This window comes from Sciurus carolinensis, chromosome 15, assembly GCF_902686445.1.
Source record: "Sciurus carolinensis chromosome 15, mSciCar1.2, whole genome shotgun sequence".
Lineage (NCBI taxonomy): Eukaryota > Metazoa > Chordata > Mammalia > Rodentia > Sciuridae > Sciurus > Sciurus carolinensis.
Window position 1 is genome coordinate 13,590,180 of NC_062227.1, and position 20,270 is coordinate 13,610,449.

General features: G+C 35.3%; 1 protein-coding gene across 4 annotated transcripts in view; it reads right to left on the minus strand.

Annotated features, from left to right (window-relative positions):
* Positions 1-20,270, minus strand: part of Auh (AU RNA binding methylglutaconyl-CoA hydratase) — a 167,161-nt gene that overhangs the window by 71,593 nt on the left and 75,298 nt on the right. For 2 of the 4 annotated variants that reach the window (XR_007105190.1, XR_007105189.1), the window contains exons 6-7: positions 19,863-19,919; positions 185-249 (exon numbers count right to left, since the gene is read on the minus strand). Coding sequence is in view for 2 of the 4 variants with exons in the window: in XM_047526514.1 (XP_047382470.1) it covers positions 19,863-19,919 (57 nt within the window). In the remaining 2 variants the exon portion in view is untranslated. The remainder of the gene's footprint in view (positions 1-184; positions 250-19,862; positions 19,920-20,270) is intronic. The other 2 variants (XM_047526514.1, XM_047526512.1) reach the window with 1 other exon arrangement.

Sequence of the window (20,270 nt, forward strand, 5' to 3'; positions counted from 1 at the left end):
TACAGAGAAATAAAAAAGAACTGGCAATAATTACATAGGTAAATATATAAGACTTTTCCTAATTACTTAAATCTCTCAAGAATAATTGGCTATTTAAACAAAAGTAATAATGGTGCATGTACTTGTAAGTCAAATGCATAACCAAAGTAATATAAAGGTCAGAGAAAAAAATGGAAGTACTTACTATCATATGAAATGGTTTATCACTTGATGGCAGACTGTCATAATTAAAGACGTACAGTATATACCCTAAAACAATAAAAAAAAAAAAAATAAAAACTAATAGTATACGAACCGATGAAGATAACACAGAATCATAAAAATATTCAATTAATTCAAGTCACAGCAAAAAAAGAAAACAAGAAAAAAAACAGATGGAATAAACAGAAAAAAAAAAGAAAATGGGAAATTTAAACATAAAAATATAAATAATTAAACTTAAATGACCTGAAAATCTCAATTAAAAGGCAGTAGTAGTGAGATAGGATAAAAAAAAGCAGACTCACCAGTATGCTGACTAACAAATACAAATAGATTAAGAATATAACGGAAGAGAGCCCATATTGTGAACTAGAAAAGGGTGTATTAGGCAATCTTAGTCAAAAGTACGCTGAAGAGGCGATATGAATATCAGTTTTTCAAGGCAAAGAATATTACTAAGGGAAAAAAGATTATTTTAAAATGACATTAAGGTCAATTCACTTAAGAGATATGAGCAAACTAAAAGTTCATGCTCTTAACAGAACTTCAAAATATGTAAGGGAAATACAACAGAACTACAAAGAGAAAGTGACAACTTTACAATTACAGTTGGATATTCAAATTCTGGTCTCTCAACAACTGACAGAATAAGAGGAATGAAAATCAGGGAAGGTACAGAAAATCCTGCTGTATTTACAGAACATTCTGCCAGACAAGAATGGAACATTAAAAAATGCTGAGAGAAGTTAAGACTAACAAAAATAGATACTATGGTTCTAAAAAGTCAGTAAGATACCAAGTCTCCACAAACTGAATGTAACCTCAATCAAAATTACAGCAAAATTTTGTAGAAATTGACATGCTCGTTCTAAAATCATATAGAAACACAAAGGACCTAGCTTAGATTAAAAAAAAAAAAAACTTGGCAAAGAAGTAAGAGAATTAATACTACCTGATTTCAAGATTATAATGATACAGTAATCAACACAGTACAGTACTGGTATTAAAATAGTCAAACGACTGGACAAAAGTGTCCAGCTATAAACCATACATGTAAAAACACTTCATTTTTTTTTTACAAAGGTACAAAGGCAAATAAGAGAAAAAGTCTTTTCAATAAATGATGTTAGAACAAGCAGTGTTTATATCCACAAAGAATATTAAATATTCTTTAATATTAAATTTTAATATTTAAAATTAAATAATTAATTTAATATTAAATATTCAAAATATTAATATACAAAAACTGACTGAAAATGGATCACAGATCTAAATGTAAATCAAATTAAGAAAAGTTCTTTAAAAATAGGAGAAAAATAATTGTGACTTTAGGCAAGAATTTCTGAGACATCACCCTAAAAACACAATGTGTGAAAGAACAAATTGATAAACTAGACTTTGTCAAAATTAACATCTTTTACTGTCTGAAAGAGTTAAGAAAATAAAGTCGCAGATGGAAAGAAAACATTTATGAAGCATATTCTGGATAAAGGATTTGCATTCATAATGTTTGAAATAAAACTCAATAAGAACTAAAAAAAATGAAACAACCCAATAAACAAGTAAAATATTTGAATAATTATGTCACCAAAGAAGAAATACAGATGACATAAAGGAAGCTCAATACCATCAGACATTAGGAAAATGCAAATTACAACCACAAATGAGATACCCCTCATCTGTGACAAAGACTAAACTCAGAAAGACTGACCTTCCCAGCAACAGCGAGAACATGTGAAGAAACTGCAACACCCCCTTGCTGCCAGTGAGATCTCTCACACACTGCTGGCACCACACTGCAAACCAGTCTGGCAGTCCATTAGAAGCATAGACACACACTTAACCACATGAAACCATTTTAGTCCTAGGCATCTGCCTAAGTAACTGAAAGCATACGTCCATACAAAAGCTCAGACATACAAGGTTCATAGCAGCTCTATTCATGATGGCCAAAACTGGAAATAAACTAGATGTCAATCCACATGTGAGGAGACAAACTGTGACATACCTATAAAATGCAACACCATTCAGCAATGGGAAGAAATTAATATTTCTGAGAGAAAGAAGTTAGGAAAAGAAAAGATTACACAATGTATGATAATCATGTACAATTCTGGAAAATGAAAACTAACGTATTGTGACAAGTAGTAGTTCAATGGTATCATAAAAACATTTCTAGGGGGGATAGAGATGCTCTTTATCTTGACTATGGCTCTGATTTCATGGATGTGTATATGTCAAAACACATAGTATCATGTGTATATATCAAAATATTTAGTATCAAATTGTATGCTCAAATATGTGTGGTTTATTGTACATCAATCATAACTCCATAAATCTTTATAAGTACGAGGTAAAACGTAGTAAAGCTTTATAACTTGTTAAAGACATTTAAAAAGAAGAAAAATTACAGCAAGCACCAATTAGGTAACAACAAGAGCTAATCTTTACAACGTGCCAGCTAATGTTACAGGCAGTTTACGTGTCCTGTCTTGGTCAATTCTCACAACTCTGTGGGTATTATTAGCTTTATTTCATAAAAGTGGCAATGGGAAAGTGAAGAAATAATTTGCTAAAAGACATACAATTTTGTGACTGTCAGGACTTCAAACCAGAGCATCTCACAGGGAAGGTCCCACTATGAGCACCTACTGTACTTCACAGGTGGACAAAGGCTGGTCATCAGATATTTCACCACAATGTTAGTACTAAGCTGATACATCCATGTAGTTTCTATAAGTGAAAGAAAAGTACTCTTAAATCTACTGTTCCAAATAAGAGTTTTTGTCATGATGAGACCAGAGGCACACATTCTCAGATGAAATGCTCATGGGCACACACCAAAACGAACCTCTAAGACTGAACAGCTCTCGCCCTTTTTCACGCTGCACTAGAGTTAAAACACCAGGCACCAAAAGGGATGATTAGGGAAAAGAAAGTTCAGTTTTATTTTAAAAGGATGAGAAAAATGAACTGCCACAATTCCTAATTTATAGGGGAAAGTAATTTACTGTCTCTCATAAATTTTCCACATGCTTTATTTAAAATAAAATAAAAGATAAGGATAATTTTTTGCTTACCACTGGGGATTGAACCCAGGGGGACCACTGAGCCACATTCCCGGTATTTTTTGTTTTTAATTTCAACATAGGCTCTTGCTAAGTTCCTTAGAACCCCACCAAGTTGCTGAGGCTGGCTTTGAATTTGAGATCCTCCTGCCTCAGTTTTCCGAGCTACTGGGATTACAGGTGTGCACCCTCAAGCCCAGCAAGGGTAGGTTTTTGACATCTGCTTCAGTGCTTCAAGTGATTCCTGAGATCGTCTATTTAGCTTGATATATAAAATAAACATTGTAGATTATTAAAATGCAAAGAAAGCTATCTTAATCACAAAGGGACATTAGGAAAATAACATGCACCTCAAAAAATGAATAATCTTATTTTTTAAAAAACACAGATACTAGTTATTAAAAACAAGAAAAAAATTAAAATGAGATTAACAGTCACATCAATTTGAGGAAATTAAAGCACTTGAATCAAAATCACCATTTTATTTTATTATTTGGACATATAAAACAACACAGCTACTTTTAACAAAGAAAATAGGCAGTTAAATAACATTTCTATGATATTAATGCTCCAATCTACTTTGTAGACCCACTCTGGTTAACTGCCTTGTTCAGGGGTACAAATTCACATATTCAGTAATACTGAGCTCCTACTAAAAAGATCACCACATCCCTTGGTTTTACACACTGGAGAACAAGAGAGTTGGTCCATGACTCCACGAAGCTTTAAAAAATTGTATTACATTTATAATCTATTTTGAGTTGGTTTTTGCCACAAATTTGGTGTTTAAATCAAGATTCCTTTTTACTATTTTTTGCATACAGCTGTCAAATTTTTCTAATGCCAAATCTTTCTACACTGAAACTCCTCTGTACCCGTCAAATACCAACTGACCGTACTCCTGTCGATCTATTTCTAGATGCTGCTGTGCCCCACTGATGAAGACACCTATCCTTTCACCAATAACACATGCATGTGCAGTGGTCTGACTTCTGGTGCAGTCTTTAAAGTGCCTAGTCTACTATCAGAGACACGTGCACAGCTTTCGAGTGAATGTCCAGAGGCTCACGAACAACTCCATAAACTTGTTTGCTGAGTCTTCTTCTATTCACCACCTCTCAGGTACTTTGCAATGCTCTGTGGTGCCCATTTTTGGACTTCTGGTCAGAACACTAAGACTGTGTTTACATTACTTTTTCTTGGACTTCCAATGACTATGCCAGTGCCAAAGGTCAAGTGATGGAAAGATCCACTAAGGAAAAGTAATGGGGATTTGCCTCAACCTCTTGAGATCCCATCTCTTTGGATTAAAGAAGATAGTTGCCCTCCCTCAGAATGTTTGCTGTTTTGGTTCCTCATTGCAACTGCTAACATTCTAAGGAAATCTATTTTCCCATGCATCAAGCCTGAATTAAAGAGGTCTCCTGAAGTTCTCCTGTACAAAAGTTCACTTCTAAGTTTTAGTATACCTTTGGACAAGACCAGTAGATGCTAAGTAAAAAATGAATCCCACATTTTTACTTTCAGCCCAGACTATTCTCCTAAACTTGACATATGCCTAACTGTCTACTTGACTAATACTACACTTAGATGTTTAACAATAATTTTAAACCAAGAATGTTTGAAATAATACTCTTGATTACTGCTTCCAAATCTGCTTTCTCATGACCTTCTACATCTTGGTAGAAGGAAACTTTCCTTTTCAGTTTCTGCAGCCAGAATCTCTGGAGTCATTCCTGTATCTCTCTTTCATTTATACTCCCCATCCAATCTGTCAGTAAATTCACCTCACTCCAACTTTGAGAGACACCCCAGAGTCTAACCACACCCCTATGTTCACCAGAACAACCCAGTCCCAGCGCACACTCCAATTGAACTACAGCCACAGATTCTAGCAGGAACAGGTATCCTGCTTCTATCCCTGACCTGTTAGTGCCCCTTTTAGCACAGTGATCAATAAAGCTTTAAAGTTTTAGGAGCACGTTGCACCTCTGTTGATAAACCCATGTGGGTCCCGTCCCCTCCTCACTGAGGTTAAAACAACAGTACTGTAACAAGCACCTCTATGATCCCTCCCGCTTCCCCACTGCTTCTCTGACAGCACCAGCACTACTCTCCTCCTCTTCTTCCAGGCTATCACTGTAGTGAGGGGGTGAATACTCAAAGCACACTCTCCCACCTAAGTCCTTTGGACTGGGTTTTAGCTTTGCAGGGAATGCTTTTACTCAGATCTGTGTGATTAATTTGCTCAAAACATTCACCTTACCTCCCTTGTTACCTTCCCAATGAGGCATCCCCTGACGGCCTTGTTTCATAGCATATACCTCCACCATCCTCAGATCCCTTCCCCTTTCTTGTTCTACAGCACCTGCACCCTTCTGTCCTAATGCACAACCTACCATCTGTGTGTCTACTGTTCCTGTGCTAGCATGTAGGTGCACAGTGGCAGGATCCTGTTTGTTCACAGCTACATCTCAATGTCTGCACCACTGCAGGACTCAATGAATGCTCACTAAGTGAATGTGTTTGGAACATGATGTGTGAGCAAGGGGAGCAGCCATAGGACTGAGGTCAGAAGGTAGCCAGAGAACTACCTTGTAGGCTTTGCCAACTAGGACCTATTGTTTCTTCCTTCATGATGCCTTGCAGAATTCATTTTCTCTAAAACATGTTACACAGTTTTAGTTTGTTGTATTTGCTTGATTACAGGCATTATTGAATAAGGCAATTAAGATACTTGTACATATGTTCAAACTCCCCTACTAGGTTTCAGAAGGTCAATTCCAAGGGGGCATGGCTGAGTCCTACACATACCTTTCCTCCACAAAAACTAACATCAAGGGTTTCCGCTTAGATAGCCCCTTTGCCATCTTCGTACTTTTTGACAAGTAAAAATTGTATACAATACAGTGTAATAATAAATGTACAGAAGCTGATAGAAGCTACGCATGCTACACCATAGGCTAATTAACATATGCATTACCTCATTTACCTTTCGTGTGCACTTGTGTAACGAGAACACTTAAAATCTCTCTTGGCAGTTTTCATGGATGCAATATATGTTTATTAACTGTAATTACCTCAGTTCACAATAGATCTCTTGGATCTCTTCCTCCAATTGAACTGAACTTTTGCATCCTTTGGCCACCATCTCCCCATTTCCCCCACTGAAGCTCTAATTTCTTTTAAGAGTGTAGCAGATTACCTCATGGAGGTTTGCACATTCTGAATTTCTCTTAGTATTTCCTCGTAGTTAGGTTTAGGTTAAAATTTTTTCCTGAGGATACCAAATGGATGATGCCATATGTTGTATTTAGCATTTTATTATATAGTGCTTAACATTAGAATCTCCCATTTTTAGTGATGATAACTTTGGTCACTTGATTAAGGTAGTGAATAACTGTGGGTATACTTTAAGCATTCTCTTAAAAATCCTCCAAACAGACAGACAGACAGACAGACACACACACACACACACACACACACACACACACACACACACAGAGTATAGCACACTCAGGTTTCCTGGAACCAAAAAAAAGAACTGCCCACAGTTTTGTCTCATTTTCTGCTCCCAGGGGAAAGGGTTGGGGACGTCACTGTGCATCACTGTAGGCTCTTTAGCAGTAAGGCAGTCTCTTGGCATCTTTCCCAGGAGCTCTATTTTAAGGTGTGTCTATGAAGTAATGACGAATTTTTAAATCCTGTGTGTGTTATCCTGAACACAGTAGTCATTTTGGAAAGATTTGTTTATAACCTTTGCTGAAATTCTCTTAGAATTTACATCAGAATCTGAGCTTATCTTCTGCATATCCTCATCTGTGACTCATCTTTATCCTGTGAGGGTGAATTGATTTTCATAAATAGCAAAAGATCTTTCTGTGCCAAATCTGATGAATAAGGTCATACTGTTTCAGGAAGAAGAAAAATATAATAACAAAAATAAGACTGATTTTCTTAAGAGGCTTCAGAACGTCACACATTTTACCAGAGTTATGAACAATGAACGGCATTATTGTACCTTGTACAGTGCTACCTGAGGTGACTTCCTTACAAGCTAGCACTCGTTCGGCTTTTTGAAGTCTTCAGTGTTTTTATCAACATACCTCACACATATGCATACACACACTGCACAAAGCCCAGAAATGAAACAGTGAAAGAACAGCTGACCAGAGAGAAGCACAGACCCACAAAAGGCAATTTCTGAGGATAACCCCAAGCAGCCAGCAGAGATCATCAACATATACCTCACAAACAGGTTTAGAGAGAAGCCACCACAGACACCAGTCACCACCCAGTGTGCATAGACACAAGCCCACTGACTTGCAACTTGCACATGCCAAAGGAGTTAACAGTCCTACCCCACATGACAGGCCACCCAGCACTGCAACCGGACTTCAGTATCTCTACCTTAGACTACAATACTCCACACATTCTGAAATAAAGGTGAGGGAGCACACATTAGATATGACAGCCCTGGATACACACAACTTTTCTTCCGGAGGGCATGCTAAACTGTATCCCATGACAGGAAGTAACCTGGATGTTAAGTCACACACAAGTAGGGACCATCTCTTCCAACCCAACAGAAAACCAATAGGTACCTGCACACACCAACGATAGGATGGGGACTCCTACAACTGTATCAGAGGTGGGCTGCTGTGAGCACCACCTCCACGCTCTGGGAAACTGAGAGGTAAAGACAGGGGGTGGTGGGCATCTTGTGAAGGATCCAAATTCTGATAAAATCCATATCAGGAAGACACAATAAAAACCACCCACCTTGGCATGAGCATCATAAACAACTCAAATATTAGACAATTTTGATCTAGAGACATTACTTTACATATTGAATTGACAGTTTCCTTTATTATTCAATACTGCTGTCCTCAATCCATATTTTAAAGCATTTATGGGAATTATCCTTGTTTTCAAGCAGTTTACAACTGCTCCTCTTACTCTCTCCACTCCCTCTTGCATTACTTGTTATTGTCACAAATCTCCCCCCATGTTGTTTTCTTTTTCTTAATTTGTGTTTTTTCTGTCTTTTCTTTTTCTTTGCCCACTTCTTCTCTTCTTCCCCTTTAAAGCACTCTCCAGTGTAATAGTAACTTTATTACTTTAATAACTAATTTAATCACTAATTAAGCAATTCATTACTTTAATAACTAATTGCTCAACCTATTCAAGAACATTACAAGAATTTTATATTTGGATTAGAGGAAGTATAAAGAACATTTTCAGTATGTTTTGATTTCCCCCCTAAGTTTTATTGGTATATGCTTTTGCTCTGAAGTTACGTTTAGTATCCTTTTTTTTCAAAGTGGTGCTGATACTGGGCACAGCAAAAGATATATGTTGAGTGGGTATATCAAAACCTGAACATTCACCCATCTTGGGGAACTTAAGAGAAAGAAGCACACTCAATAGTTCCTTGCCTAGAAGTAGAAGAGATAATCACCCAAGTAGATGGGTAGACATACAAACAATATGAAAAACCAAGGAAACAAACCACACCAAACAGTCCATAACACTTCAATAACTGATTTTACTGACACCACAGTGGAGGAAATATTGGAAAAGGAATTTAGAAAGTTCAAAGTTAAAATGTTCAATGAACTAAAAGATAAGATGTAAAAAATGAGCTGAGAAAATACAAGAAGTGAAAGATCATTTCAATAAAGAAAGATTCTGAAAACGAACTCAACAGAATCTTAGAAATGAAAGACTCAATAAATCAATTTAGAAATTCAATTGAAAACATTTCCAATAGATTAGATCACATAGAAAATTGATTCTTGAGCCCTGAAAACAAAGAATATAATCTTGAAAATAAAGCTGACAATAAAGAAAAGATGTTAAGAGACCATGAATGGAATATTCAAGAAATCTTGGAATAAGATGAGGAGACCAAATCTAAAAAGCACTGACATAGAAGAAGGCACTAAAATACAAACAAAACTTTTTAATGAAATAACCAGAAGATTTTCTAAACCTTAGAAATGAGATGATAATACAAACACAAGAGACATTAGAATACCAAATTGGCAAGATCAAAAAAGATCCTCTTCAAAACACATTGTAACTAAAGTGCATAATATACAGAACAAAGATAGAATTTTAAAAGTCACATGAAAAAAACAGGGGGTCACATTCAGAAGTAAGCCAATGAAGACTTTCTAGTGATTTCTCAGCCCAGACTCTAGAAACCAGGAGAACTTGAACATATACCCAGCCCTTAAAGATAAGAGGAGGTGCCAACCAAAATTGTTATATCCAGCAAAACTATTCTTTGAAATTGAAGATACAATAAAACTTTCCATGATAATCAAAAACTGAAAGAATTCATAACCACTAAGCCAGTACTATAAAATATACTCCATGAAATACTTCACACAAAGAAAAATAAATACAAGAGCCAGTGTATGGATGCATCTCACTAGAATAATGATCAATTATAGGAGAATCAAGTTTGAATTAAGCATTTGAATTAAGCAATTAACAAACCAAAATGGCAGGAAATAAAAATCACCTCTCTATAATAACACTGAATGTAAATGGTCTAAACTATGCAGTCAAAAGACAGACTGGCACAAACAAGACCCAAACAAATGTTTTTTATAAGAGACTCACATCACAATCAAAGACATTCACAGGATAAAAGTGAAATAAATGGTGTAAAAAGATATACCATGCAAATGAAAACCAAAGGCAAGCAGCAGTAATGACTCTTGTATCTCACAAAGTAAACTTCAAGTCAAAATTAATCAGAAGAGACAAAGAAGGTCACTTCATACTAGTTTAGGGAATTATCAAACAAGACATCATGATTATAAATATGTATGCTTATCTATGTATATAAGACTAACTTCACACAATATAAAGAATCAAATAGACCCCAGTACAATAATACTGGGTGATTTCAACATACCTATCTCACCAACAGATAAGAAGTAAGCCAGATGTAAACTAAGTAAAGACTCTTCAGAACTAAAAAAATATATATATGGTTAATTACATGGATCTAACAGACATCTACAGAATAGTTCATTCATCAAAAACCAAATTCCCTTTCTTCTCAGTTGCACATGGAACCTTTTCTAAAATAGTCCATATTTTAGGACACAAACAACATTTTTTTAAAAAGGGGATGGGGAGCTAATACCTTGTTATCCTGTAAGATCATAATGAAATGTAACAGAACTCAATAACAAGATAAAAAGCAGAAACTATTTTAACAAGGAGATTAAATAATACACTGAGAAATGAATCACAGAAAATATCAGGAAAATCAAAAAATTCTTATAAACAAGTAAGAACAGATATATCGAAGTCTCTAGGAAGGTATGAAGGCATTTCTAAGAGAAAAGTTTATAGCACTGAGTGCCAACATTTAAGAAAATAGAAAGATTCCAAATAACAATCTAATGTTACTCCTCAAGACCCTAGAAAAAGAAGAAACTAATTTCAAAATCAATAGAAAACAGGAAATAATGTAAGATCAGAGCCAAAATCAATGAAATTAAGGGAAAAAATACAAAGGATCAATGGAACAAGGAGTTGATTCTTTGAAAAGACAAACAAAATTGATAAACCACAAAGAACACTCAGATCAACAAAATAAGAAATGAAAAAGAAGATATCAATACATATACACAATTCCAAAATTCAGATGCTCATTAGAAATCTTTTTAAAATGTATACACCAATAAACTGGAAAATCTGGAAGATACTGACCAATTTCTAGACACATATGACTTGCCCAAACTGAACCAGGAGGATACAGAAAACCTAAGACCGAAATCAAGCAATGAGATGGAAGCAGCAATGAAAAGCCTTCCAACAAAGAAAAACCCAGGACCAGACGGATTGTCAACTGAGTTCTACAAGATCTTCCTTAAAAGAAGAACCAATGCCAAACCTTCCCAATGGTCCATGAAATACGAAAGACAACACTCCCAAACTCAGTCTATAAAACCACAATCACCCTGATGCCAAAACCAGACAGACACATCAAACATAAACAATTAAGACCAATATCCCTTAAGAAAACAGATGCAAAAATCCCTAATTTAAGTATTAGCAAACTGCATTCAAAAGTACCACAATAAGACAACAGTATACCATGATCAAATGGGTTTCATCCCAGGGCTGCAAGTTTGGTTCAACATACACAATCAATACATATAAATCACCACATAAATAGAACTAAGGGTAAGAATCATACAATCAACTCATTAGATGCAGAAAAAGTCTTTGGCAAAATCCAGCACCCATTCATGTTAAAAATGCGGGAGAAACTAGGGCTAGAAGGAATTTACCTCAAGATTATAAAGGCTACCTATGACAAACCCAATGCCAGCACAGTACTGAATGGATAAAAAACTGAAAGCATTTCCTCTAAAATCGAGAACAAGGGAAGGATGCCCACTCTCACCACTCCTATTCAATTTAATTCTTGAAATCCTAACCGGAACAATCAAGCAAACAGGAAATTAAAGTAATGCAAATAAGAAAAGAAGTTAAAATATATTTTCATATTTTTGTCTGCTGATAACATGATCCTTTATCTAGAAGACCCAAAAACTTCACCAGAAGACTACACTTGATAAATTCAGTAGAGTAGCAGAATACAAAATCAATACACAAAAATTAACAGCTTTCCCATACTCCAATAATGAACCAAATGAGACAGAAATCAGGAAAATTATCCCATTCAAAATAACCTCAAAAAAAATAAATAAATAAAATTTTGAGAATAAATCTAACCAAGGAGGTAAAAGACCTCTACAATGAGAACTACAGAACACTAAAGAAACTGAAAAAGATCTCAGAAGATGGAAAGACTGCCCAAATTCAAGGATAGGCAGAATTAACATTGTCAATAAATGGTCATACTATCAAAAGCAATATACAGATTACTTGCAATCCCCACCAAAACACCAATGTCATTCTTCACAGAACTAGGAAAAATGGCTTAAAACTCATTTGAAAGAAAAAAAAAGGCCCTCAAAAGCCAGTGAAAGACTGCACAAGAAGGGCAATGCCAGCATCATCACAGTACCTGATCTCAAATTACATTATAGAACTATGGTAGCAAAAAACAGCATGTAATTGGCATTAAAACAGACATGAAGATCAATAGAACTGAATAAAAGAGACGAACCCAAACAAAGACAGTCTCATCTGATACTCAAGTTTTTCTAACAAATGGTGCTAGGAAAACTAGATATCCACATAAAGAATCCCTTTCACCCTGCACAAAAGTTAGCTCAGAGTGGATCAAATACATAGTAATTAGACCAAAAACTTTGCATATGCTAGAAGAAAACAATACTCTGACACAATGGCACCGGCACCAAAATTCCTTAACAAGAGTCATAAATCTCAAGTAATAAAACCAAGAATCACATGTAGGACATCATCAAACTAAAAAGATTCAGCAAGGCAAAGGAAATAATTAAGCATGAAGAGAGAGAGTTCACTGCATGAGAGAAAATCTTTGCCAGCTACTCCTAACAGGGGATTAAATATCCAGAAATATATGAAGAACTCAAAAAGGTTAACACCAAGCAACCAAATAACCGACTCAATAAATGGAAAAAACAACTAAACAGACATGTCTCAAAAGAAAAAATAAAAGCTGAGTGAGATGGCACATACTTGTAATCCTAGCAGCTTGGGAGGCTGAGGCAGAAGGATCATGAGTTCAAAGCCAGCCTCAGAAACCTAGCAAGGCCCTAACCAACTCAGTGAGATCCTGTCTCTAAATAAAATATTTTTTAAAGAAGAAGAAATAAAAATGGTTAACAAAACATGAAAAAATATTCACCATCCCTAGACATCAGGGAAATGCAAATTGAAACTATGTTAAGTTTTATCTCACTCCATTAACAATGACAATCCTCAAAAATACAAATAATAAGAAATGCTGGCAAGAATATGGGGATGAAGGTGTTCTCATACATTGTTGGGGGGACTGCACAACCACACTGGAAAGCAGTATGGAGATTCCTCAAAAGACTTGGAATAAAACTACCATACAATATACCTATCTCACTCCTTGGTATTTATCCAAAGGAACTAAACTCTGCGTACTATAGTGATAAAGGCAATGTTTTCTAGCTACACAGCTCACAATAGCCAAATTATGAAACCAGTCCAGATGTCCATCAACAGATGAATGGATAAAGAAAATGTGGTATATATACACAATGAAGTTTTACTGCGTCATACAGAATGAAATTATGAAATTTGCTGGTAAATGGATAAAACTATGTATTACCTATAAAGTACCAATTTAAACAAAACAATAAATAGAAGGAAAACCCTAGAGTAGGGAAAGGCGAACAGAGGGAAGGAGGAGGGCAGGGTAAAAGGAAGTATTAGGGATTGAAATGGAGTCAATTATAGTCCATGCATATATGATTATGTCAAAATAAGCACCACTATGTGTAACTATAATGCACTAATAAAAAAATTTTAAAGATAAAAATAATTTCACAAAGAAAGATTGGCAAATAAGTAAATGTCATAGATTATGTGAAAAAAAAGTTACCATCACCAATAATGAGCCACACAGACATCATGTATACCCAGTGGGGACCCTGAGAAGGACCCTTCATCACTTCAATGACATTCTTGGCAACAAATGCATAATCTTAATTTATTCATGTAGAAATATCATGGAAATTCAAACAGACAGACAATCTATAAAGTTTTAAGCTAGCAGTCTACAAAACTGTCAAGTTGTCAGGTTTGGTAGCACACACTTATAATCCCAGCTATTCGACAGGCTGGAGGATGAAGATCTCAAGTTCAAAGCCAGCCTCAGCAACATAGCAAGAACCTGTCTCAAAATAAAAAATAAAAAAGGCTTGAGATGTAGCTCAGTGGTAGAGCATAAGCCTAGCAATAAGAGGTCCTGGGTTAATTTCCCAGTACTACAAAACGAAAGCAAAACAAAATTAAACAAGCAAGGAAAAAAAAAAAAAAAAAAAAAAACCCACCCTTAAAAGTTATTAAAGTCAAACATACAGTGAAAAACTTCCCCAGATCCTGAGAACTATGAAGACCCAGCACTTAATTAAGACCCACTTAATGCTTTAAGTGTTGGTTTAACTATTTAACAATTACATTCTATATTTTAATTACTAGAAATACAACTACCATTTAAAGAAATTCAATTTCACTTTAATGTTTCAACATTCCTTGAAATTTTTCATTAAATGCAACACAGAGTTCTGGATAGAATCTTGGACCATAAGGACATTGTGGGAAATCTGGTAGCATCTGAATAAGGCTATCAGATTAGTTAGTAATAATGCAGCAGTATTATCTGCTATCAATAATTGTGCTACAGGTATATAAAATGTCTACTTGGGGAAGCTGGGCATAGGGTAGACAGAAATTTATTAAGGATTTTAGAAACCTGAAATTATTTCAAAATGAAAAGCTTAAAAAATAAAAAGGTCACTAACAAAAAAAAAATTGGTAGTTATAAAAAATAAAAGGGCAAGGGGGACTTTTCTAGTCTTGGGGAGGAGGGAACAGGTCTGACCAAATGCAAAACTAGATCCTGAATGAGAAAAGCAGAGCAAAACAAAATAAACAACAAAACAGCTACAAACTGGAGAAATGTGAATATGAATGTTAAAATTTTTTTTTGGTAGTACCAGGCATTTATTTCAGGGGTGTGCTAACACTGAGCTACACCAACACTGAGCTACACCTCCAGCCCATTTTTTTTTTTTGAGACAGAGTCTCACTAAGTTGCCAAGGTTGGCCTCAAACTTGAGATCTTCCTGCCTCAGCTTCCCAAATAGCTGGGATTACAAGTGTGCACCACCAGACCCAGATGGATGATATATTAAGCAATACTACTAAATCAGTGTTAACGTTCTTGGATGAGATATAGTATTGTGTGTTTACATATGAGTCCATTCTTATTCTCAGAAAATACATGATGAAATATTTAAAGTTCACCTTGTCATGACTGTACAATTTATTTTGAAATGGTTCAATGAGAGAGATTTGGGGAGTAGAAGGAAAAAAAGAATGGTGAGGTTAAAAGAAACACATTTTACTGCCTTTCAAATTTCATAATGCTTTAAATGTTGGTTTAACTATTTAACAATAACATTCCATAGTTTAATTACTAGAAATACAACTACTATTTTAAGAAATTCAATTTCACTTTAATCTTTCAACATTCCTTGAAATTTTTCATTAAACTATATACTTTCAATAGTCATTTGATATTAAACAATATCCTTTCTAATAAAAACTGAAATTGAGAATTCTAATTTAAGTTGCATGATAGCAATAGTCCATTAATTCTTGTGTTAATTAGGAATATTTTTATCTCTTCAAAACAACTGCTTTATAATCAAACTTTTTTAATTCATACCTTAGAAATAATCATATTGCTATTCAAGCTCAAATTTAAGTAAACAAAAAATTAAATTTTGGTTCTTGATAGTTTCCCTGCATAAGATATCTTATGATACTGCTACCATAAGATAGCAACTGTGGCAATATGACAACTGGTAGCATAATACTAACTCTTTTGACTTCATCAAATGTATAGTAAATTCAAATAAAGAGGTACAGTTTCGTTTGGATTAATTCTGAAATGCTACCCAGTATGGAACCACAGACCTGTAATAACTCAGAGAAGCAGTGTTTGTCAGACATATAACATACATATTTTCTAGCCCGGATGCAACTCATCTACTTTCTCTAAGAATATTTACTTCCTCCAATATTTTTCCCCCATCTGAACAGTTCCCACTATTTTCTGTCCACCCACTGGCTGTCAACAGCTACTCTTGTATGAAAGAGAGGAAGAGCAGAGGCAGAGTACAGCCAGACTCCATGGCCATGCCTCCCAGGGGGAATCTATAACAGGAAGCAAGTGAAGCACCTTTTTCTAGCCGAACAAGAGGGAGAAAAAAATTAACTGTCATGTACTCTCTAGTTTATAAGTTAGCACTAGTGTTCATAGCCAAAAGCAGGACATACCACAACTCACATTCACCAATTTAGTAGAATTTTTTTTTAAGAAGCAATCTTTTCACATGAAAGGAAAGGGAAAAGAGAAATGGTGATGGCAAAATATCTGTGGATAAGAAATACATTCTATGGATACAGCAGGAGAGAACTTTTCGACATGAAAATCTCAGACTTTAATTAATATGTGCAAAATCAAAAATATTACTTAAAACAAGGATGATATGAAATAACGCTTTTCTCCTGGTCTGAACCGTTCCTAATCTGCTTGTATGCCCAAAGGTCAATGGATTTTTGCATGGATTTTTACATGTATTTTCTGAGAATAAAAATGGACTCATATGAATGAAATTAAGCCTAGATAGGAGGGTTGGTCTTAGGTTCAAATGCATGCTTTTTACTATATATAGATCCTAAACACATACTGTTTTAGCTACCTTTCTCCTATTCACAGTATATTTTTTCTAAACTTATAATTTCAAGTCTTAAGTATGGTGAATTATTATTCTTGTAGTTTCTTCTATGCAAACTGAAAATTTCTCTTAATTAGGTTGAATTTCCTATCTCCTTGTTAGCTATCCTGCTTACCTCCAGTGCATCAATATGTCAGTTATTAAAAGCTACAGTTGAAAAACAAAACAAACTATACATGTATATAACAAAACAAACTGATTTGCTATTTAAAAAACAAAAGAGAAAACAATCTTCACCCAGGATACTTTAAGACCTGTAATATCAATGTAAAAATGAAACAAAAATTCTGTGTGCATCACTTTTTATCTTAATGTGAATAAATGACTTCATGAAAAATCAGATTCATTTTCAATGAAAAAATTCAATGCTGCCTAACATGCTATGCGCCATAAACTTGAAACCTTCTATACACCTTGGACTCAGTTATGAAAAAGACAGAGAACCAGCTACTATAAACAGATGGGCAAATACCAAAGCATTAGCATTTTTATGAAAATTTAATAAAATTAGAAAAATAATTCCATTCATGATAAAACATAAGAAAAATTCATTCAAATCTATTTAAAAAATGGGTTCTAATTAATGGGTCCACTATTGAACAGAACCCTGAAGAACTTAAGTATACTGGGGACAAATTCTGATTTCTAGAACTTCTAAGGCACAGCACACTGTGTTCACAATGGAAGGAAGGATGCCAATAAAACTCTCACCCTCATTTCTAAAGTACAATCCATTTTCTTCATTATACAACTGTTCTAACTTTTGGTTGTTTTAATACAAAACATTTCATCTTCAAGACATGGTAAATATTCAAATTAACAAGTTCCTCTTCCTCCCACCCCCAATCTTTTCCACCTACTAACACTTATCTAAACATATTACTTCAATATCATTAAAAAGTGACAGTATCAGTTTCCAAAGAGTACCATAACAAAAATACCATGTATTCAAAGGCTTAAACAACAGAAATTCATTCTCTCACAGTTTGGTGGGGGGGGGGGGGGGTGGAAATCCAAAATCAAGGTCTCTGTGAGGGTGGTTACCTCTGAAGACTCTGAGGAAGAATCTTTCCCATGCTGCCCCTTACCCACATTTCTGGTGGCTGCTTGCCACCAGTAGCATTGAGTAGCGTATGGATGCACTATTCCAGTCTTCACATGATCTTCTCTTCTGCCTGTGTCTTTCCTTTCTGGTAAGGACACTTTCTCATTGAACTTAAGTTTCCCTCAGATAATAGAGGATATTACATCTTTGAAGATCCATTTTCCAAATAAGGTCACATTTATAGGTTCCTAGGTTGACACAGCTTGTTTGGGAGTGGTGAGGAAGCACCATTCAATCCACTACAGCCTCTATCTTTCTAGGATTATATCCTAATTACCGCTAAATGCTTATTTCTTAAAAGAAATTCAGAAATGAGCAATGTCACACTTTTTTCCATTTCATTTTATTTCACAATTATTATCTGTTGATTTTTTTCAAATAGATTCATTCTCTTATAAATCCTTCTCCAGTGTTTTTATTAGTTACTATGGACAAGGTAGGCATGGTAGAACAAATAAATATTAAATGCTTTTGGTCTAGCCAGGCGTGATGGCACACCCCTGTAATCCCAGCAGCTTGGGAGGCTGAGACAGGAGGATCTCAAGTTCAAAGCCAGGCTGAGCAACTTAGTGAAATCCTGTCTCTAAATAAAATACAAAATCGGGCCGGGGATGTGGCCTAGTGGTCAAGTGCCCCTGAGTTCAATCTCTTGTAACCTCTCCCCCCCACCCCCCCCAAAAAATGCTTTTGACCTAAAAAACAGCATTTTTTGTGGATTACCAAAACAGAATAATCTCACACGTTGAACTGGGTAGTCTTCAATTTCACTATAACTTAAGTTTTAATTTCTACCTACCTTATGTTTTAATTCTATACCTTAATTAGGATAAATACTCTTATAATGAAGTTAAACACAGAATTTTAACCTATTCATATGGAGGCATCTGTCATGTTCAACACTGTCTTTAATTTTTACATTGTTATGGTTTTACATTGTTCATCCATATGCTGTAAAATGTCATATACATGTAAAAGTTACCAAGGAAGGTTACTATGCCATATATATCCTTAAAAGAGGACTACCATTTGGAAGAATGACATCACAAAATGGGACTATCTCCAAATTCTCTAAATCAAAATACCAAAAATTTCAGATTTATGGGATGATGCAAGATTTCATTATCAATGCTGAAACAGTGCTTTCTTATAAGACACTCACAAAAGAAGCAGCTCATCTATAGTCTTTGTGGGAACAGAAGAAACAAAACTTCTTTCGCTTCAGATTCAGGCTACCCACTAACCCCAACCTCTGTACAGCTATATGGAAACAAGAAAGAGCCCAAAGCCTGGGAAGCTGCTAACTTGGATATGAAATGTTCCCCAAAGGCCCATTTATTAAAGGCCTGGCCCCCCCAGCTTTGTTTTATTGGGAGGTGATGAAACCTCTAGGTGGTAGGGCCTGGTGGGAGGAAGTTAGGTCATTGTGGACATGCCATTAATGGTGGTACTAGAACCCAGGTCCCTCTTTGCCTTTCAGCTGCCATGTAATTTCTCACCACAGGCCCAAAAGCACTGGAGCCAACCACAGACTGAAACCTCCAAAACCATGAGCCAAAATACATCTTTCCCCCTTCTACATTGTCTACCTTAGGTATTTTGTCACAGTGATGCAAAGATGACCAACAGAGAAGCCTTTCTCCTCTTCCACTCAGGGTCTTACTGTGTGCAGAAAGCTCTCAGTGAGGGCACACACATTTAAATGCATGAATAAAAGTTTCAAAACTGCCATGCAGTCCTTCAACAAATGAGATCCAAACAGAGATATGAATGCAGACTGTACAATAATTGAAAACTTAAGTAACATAAAAGCAAAGAGAACAGCACAAAAAGTAACAGCCAGCATGAACCATCTGAAGCTAAAAAAGCATATTTTAAATAGGGACTTCACTGAAGGAGCAAACAATACAGTAGTCTCCTTTGCCTTTCCCATTAACAGATTTTTGCCTTAGACCCTACAACTGGGAACACATTGAGAGTACTGAGAGATGGGAGTGAACAACTCACCTCCACCAGGAATAATTGCCAACTTTGTTTCAACCAGGCCCATTTTTGCAGAGGAAGCTAAACAGAAAAAGGAAAATTAAGAAACATTCACATCATCACATTAAAAAATGACAACTTTGAAAGAATAAGATACTTTAAAAATATTGTTTACTAATTCAACTGTCACTTTTTTTAATCACTTCAAAAGATACTTAGAGAAACAAGAAACTACTCTAAATTACATATATAAGGAGAGTCACACAACATTTTCTGTTAAAAACTGCTTGGCAGTAAATTAGTTTTTGATAGTGAAAGACAAGAGAGCTATAACTACATTATTAGATCTGATACTGCCAAGTCATATTTGAATGCTTGGACCTCAGTAATTACTCAGGATCAAGAGACAGACTATGTCTGACAAGCACGAGT